Source organism: Malurus melanocephalus, unplaced genomic scaffold (assembly GCF_030028575.1).
Source record: "Malurus melanocephalus ecotype Western Australia unplaced genomic scaffold, MMel_1.1 scaffold_607, whole genome shotgun sequence".
In the NCBI taxonomy this organism is placed as follows: Eukaryota; Metazoa; Chordata; class Aves; order Passeriformes; family Maluridae; genus Malurus; species Malurus melanocephalus.
Genome location: NW_026623839.1, coordinates 223,626 through 228,698, shown reverse-complemented (window position 1 = coordinate 228,698; position 5,073 = coordinate 223,626). Strand labels below are relative to the sequence as shown.

General features: G+C 52.8%; 1 protein-coding gene across 1 annotated transcript in view; it reads right to left on the bottom strand.

Annotated features, from left to right (window-relative positions):
* Nucleotides 1–764, bottom strand: part of PLXND1 (plexin D1) — a 72,980-nt gene extending 72,216 nt beyond the window's left edge. The window contains exons 1-2 of the mRNA XM_057383099.1: nucleotides 731–764; nucleotides 22–150 (exon numbers count right to left, since the gene is read on the bottom strand). Coding sequence (XP_057239082.1) covers nucleotides 22–150; nucleotides 731–764 — 163 coding nt within the window. The remainder of the gene's footprint in view (nucleotides 1–21; nucleotides 151–730) is intronic.
* Nucleotides 765–5,073: the final 4,309 nt, after the last annotated feature.

The following is a 5,073-nucleotide window of genomic DNA, read 5'->3' as shown; positions in this document are numbered from 1 at the left end:
GCGCCGCCGACTGCACGGCACCGGGCGCCTCTGGACGGGGCGTCTCCCGCAGCGGGAGGGGCTGCTCCGAGCTGTCCTCCTCTGCCTCCTTGGCGTTCTCGAMCAGGACAGACCGGGGGGAAGGGGCGGGGGAAGAAGCACTTTTGCCAGCTGCGGAACAGCACGGCGAGCCGGAACAGCCCCCCCGTAGCCCCCTCGCAACCTCCCGCTGCCCACACATTGCCCTCTCCCCCGCCCGCAATCCCCGCAATCCCCGCAATCCCCGCAATCCCCGGGCACCGGGCACCGGGCACCGGGCACCGGGCGAGGTGCGGCCCCATCCCTGGAGCGGCTCTGCTCGTCCCCCTCGTCCAAAGCGGAGCACACCAGCCTGCGCGGAATCCTCTGCTCTCCAACGGGCGCCGCTTTAACTGTGCAGAAGAGAAAGACCCAAAGAAGTGATTTCCCAAATTACACACGGGGATGATGTGGGGGACAGCCTTGGGCTACCGCCGCATCCCGTGTAACCGGTCCACCTGCTGCTTTCTTCCCCGTCTGCGAGTGTGTGAACTGACTCCCCGTCATGAGGGGACGCGTCCGACTGAGAAGCTCTCCTGGACAAGGCTGTACGGAGGGCCAGGGTCCATCCCGAGGTGGGGGCARACGGGGTCACATATCCTGCAGCAGATGCTTTGTTTGTCCATGTAGCTCATGTCCCTGCAGGCTTCATGAAAGAGTCCTGAGCARTTACCCAGGCCAGTGCTGGCCTCCTGCCGCAGTATCATGACACGGGGCACAGCCAGAGGTCACCCAGAAGGAGCTTGGCTCCCTGGGCACCACACCCAGGTCGTCATGCAGAAGGGTACACAAGTGTGTCCCAGTGCATGGTCATGGCATGCTCAGCACTATGTGGATGCTTCAAGCTGAAGCACTGGCCGGGGCAAGAGGACTGGTTGTGGCACAGCATCCTTGTCTGCAGCCCGAGTTTCCACCCAAGAGCAGAGACCTGCACCAGGGTAAAGTCAGTGCTTGGTCTCACTGCAGCACTTACATCAGCATTACGGTGAGGATTGAGCTTGAAGGCATCTCGTCATCCACAAATAGCCAGCAGCATTTAAAACAAGGGTGGGAAAGGGAGGCTGCTGTTTGGTCACAACTGCCTGGAAATGCTGCACAGGGAAGCCCTGGAGAGCTGTCCTCCCTCTCCCTCTCCCCAGASTGTGCCTTAGTGCCCATTCCTGTGGCATGGAACTTTAGTCACACAAAACAAGCTAGTGAGGCTGCAGGGGATTCTGCATGACTTCTGTTCTGGAGAGAAAAATCCTCTGTTGTTGTCTAATCTCATTTCTACACCTGCCAATTTCCCGTTCCCCTTCTGGTCCTCCTCWCCATTTTCAGAAGACTAATTAATACACAACTGCCATGGTCATGCCATGTCCAYTGAAAATCTGCATTGAATTAAATGCTGTGCTTTCTTGCTATCTAACTCATTGTCTCTGCTAATAATATCCTTAATTAATAGAGTTACTCTCTGTTTCTAAATGTGGGACCCCCCGTTGTTAGTGGCTTTTTTTTTAACTACAAGTTTGCAATTTTTAAATGTGATCATGTCTTTAATTGCATAGAAATAAATCCACATGATCCCAAACCCTTAATCTGCCTATTTTAGGATTTCTTATGGCTGCTTACCCTGATAGCAGAGCTATCTTCCATGTGAAAGGCATATCAAATTAGGTTCCAGATTACAGTGAATAAAAAAAATAGGCCAAAGAACATTGAAAAATATGTGACTTACCCAAAGGTATCCAATACTGGCTCTGACAGAAAAAAAATTCCCCGAGAGCTCTGATTTCTATTGCCAATGCCAAGCATTTGTCTACACTGATACAATTAAACACAGAATATTTGTGGTATTGAAGGATTATTTGACAAAGATTTTATTGTTATTGTTGTTGTTAGGAAACAATTTTCTGGTRAGATGCTTTGAAGGGAATATTTTCCAGAAATTATTTCCCACCCCTATTATCTGGGCTATTATAAACTCCAGTGAGTATTTCAGGATAATGTTCCTAATGGAGCAGTAGAGGTTTYAAAATCTCTTATACACAGATCTCACCATTATTTTTTGTTCAGGAAGAGAAAAAGGTCAAAATTAAACCACAAGCCTCTTGTCATGGAGCACCACCCCCTGACAAAAATCCCTTCCCGTTTGACTCCTGTGCAGGTTTGAGGATGCCATCTCTCAGCTGGGGCAGGGACAGGGGCTGTGTACACAGGAACTCAAAACTGCTTTAATTATTAATAAATATATTTACAYAAGAACACTTTCTCTTCAGGAGAAACGTGAGTTACTCATGCAATTCCTCAGGTTCTATTKACTCAACACTGTCAAAACCCTGGGTTTCATCACTTTAATACAGAGAGTATAAACATTTATTTATTTAGCAGGGTTTMTCTGTGAGGTACCCATTGGATTGGTGTGGATTTGGGAAGGACATTCTCCCTCACACCAGAGGTGGCCGCGTTTGCCTTGGCAGCTCTTGGTCCAGCAGCAGCAGCAGCTCATGGCAGAGCAGAGGAGAGGGGCTCTGAGCAGACAGGAGTGCAGGATCACCACAACCCACAGCCTGGTGCCAGGGACTGCCAGGGACCCCAGGGACTGCCAGGGACTGCCAGAGACCTCCAGGGACCCCAGGGACCTCCAGGGACAGTCAGGGACATCCAGGGACCCCAGGGACCTCCAGGGATCTCCAGGGACCCCAGGGACTGCCAGGGACTGCCAGGGACCCCATGGACTGCCAGGGACTGCCAGGGACTGCCAGGGACCCCAGGGACCCCAGGGACTGTCAGGGACTGCCAGGGACCCCAGGGACCTCCAGGGACCTCCAGGGACTGCCAGGGACCCCAGGGACCCCATGGACTGCCAGGGACTGCCAGGGACCCCAGGGACCTCCAGGGACCTCCAGGGACCCCAGGGACCTCCAGGAACCTCCAGGAACCTCCAGGGACCTCCAGGGACCTCCAGAGACCTCCAGGGACCCCAGGGATCTGGGACAAGAGCAGCACGGTCCTGTCTCTGTGTCAGACACTGAGTGCACCGGGAAGGGCTGCCAGGGCAGCACACACAGGCTGACACTCGGAGTGGCTGCCCCTCCTCTGCCCCACATGGTCCTGCAGAGAAAAGCCCCGAGGGTCGGTCACCACAGAGGCTCTGCAGGGACCCTGGCAGAGGAGCGACACCCCAGAGCTGCTGTGGGAGAGCCCTGCCTGTCACCTGGACCAGAAGCTGCCTTGCTCTGACTCAGGCAGCCAGTCCCCCTTTTTTTGTCTCCTTCACTCCTCTCAGTGTACAGTTTAGATAATTTTGATATGATTGCAGAGTTGTTTGGCAGCTGACCACAAGATGAATTCACAAACACTTACAGACACATTTTGAATCTCTTTAGCCGCCTGCTTTCCATCGTAGAAACCCGTACTGATGGAAGATGGCCACTGTATTGGGACAAGCGTCCAGTCCCTGTGTTCTCCTCATCCTGTCAGAGGCCACGAGTGCTTATCCAGTGGAAGGTGACAGGTAGGAGAAAGTGGAGCAGTCACCCATGGTCTCCAATGTCCCGGCCCAGAGATGGTCTCCATGGGGCAGTCCCTGCAGCAGCATTTCTGAACAAAGAGCCATTCACCAGGGAAACACAAGGGGACATGAGGAGGAGCCGAGAAGCACTTGGACACAGAGAAATCACTGCCAGAACAAGAGCTGTTTCCAGATGAGCACAGTACCGATTCTCCCCAGCCATGCCTGTCACCCCGCCGTGATGCACACAGGTTTTAGTCTCCTGTATCATCAGGCTGGACACATTGACAAGTGCTCACTCAGRCACTTCAGGGCACTCAGAAATAACAGTGGGCTTGGAAACAGACTGATTAGCAATCCTCAGTGTACTTCTGAATGAGAGTGGACCAAGACCCTATTTGMTTTTCATTAATCTCCATTGCAGACACTGCTCATGGAGGAGGCCAAACTGTTGTTATTGTTACTAGTAATGATTTAGCACTCCGGGAGTCTGCTAGGTGCCTGGCGAGAAGAGTGCCAGGTCGCTTCAGAAAGGCAAGGTCACTTCAGAAAGGCAAGGTCGCTTCCCCAATGTCCTTTAACATAAACACACGTTCTGGTTGGTCCCAGATTGCTGCAAACGGCTGTAACAGGAACGGCAGGGGCACAGCAGCTCTGCTGCTACCATGCTGCTGGCCTCCAGCCCTGTCTGAGCCAGGGTGACAGGGTTTATGGTGACCTGAGCCATTTTCTGAGTGAAACCAGCCTTTTTTTTTTTCTCTTGAGCCTCTATATTTTCAAAGATGGGCCTTTCCCAGCGTCATATGGAGCCCTGCTCTCCTCAGAGTGTGTAATGCAGTCATAACCTTGTCTGCAGCATGCAGCCAGCTGACATGTTCACCATGAGGGATTTGCCTCCAGAGAGGAGCTGTGCAGACAGAGATTGTGAGCACAAAAAGGTTTCTTTCTGGGTTAATGACAGATTCATCACCGGTGAAAGTTCAGACACACGATAATGCCAGGACTTTCTGAGCTGGGATGTTTTATCATAAGGCAATAAAGAGATGTGGTTTTGGTAGCCTGTGTTGGCTTTTACCTGGGCCCTGCAGRTGGAGAGAAGCTCTTTCACCACCTGGGTCCTCACTGGATGCAAGAGCAGCAGTTTTCCCCGTTTTCCCCAGACCTCCTTGGTGACCTTGGTTGCTTTTGTTTTCCTTAGAGGCTTAGGGAGGGCTCAGCACTCAGTTATCCCAGCTYCACAGGGCTGGAGATGCAGCTTATGAGTTCAAATACAGCTCCAGTTCTGATCTAAGGGATGCTCAGCCTGTGCTGATGTGGGGCCAGGTGAAGCACAGTCCCTCCCACTCGGGTTACACTGACAGTGTCTTGCCCATATCTGTCTCTTGTCCCCATGGGCATCTTGGGCAGAATAGGGCCCTTCTTTGGCTGGGTCCAGCCAGCACCAGCCTCGGAGGGTTTCTGTGGGCAGCAGTGATTTTCACTGTTTTGCTTGGGCAGGGCTGCAGGGCACACCATGGGCTGKG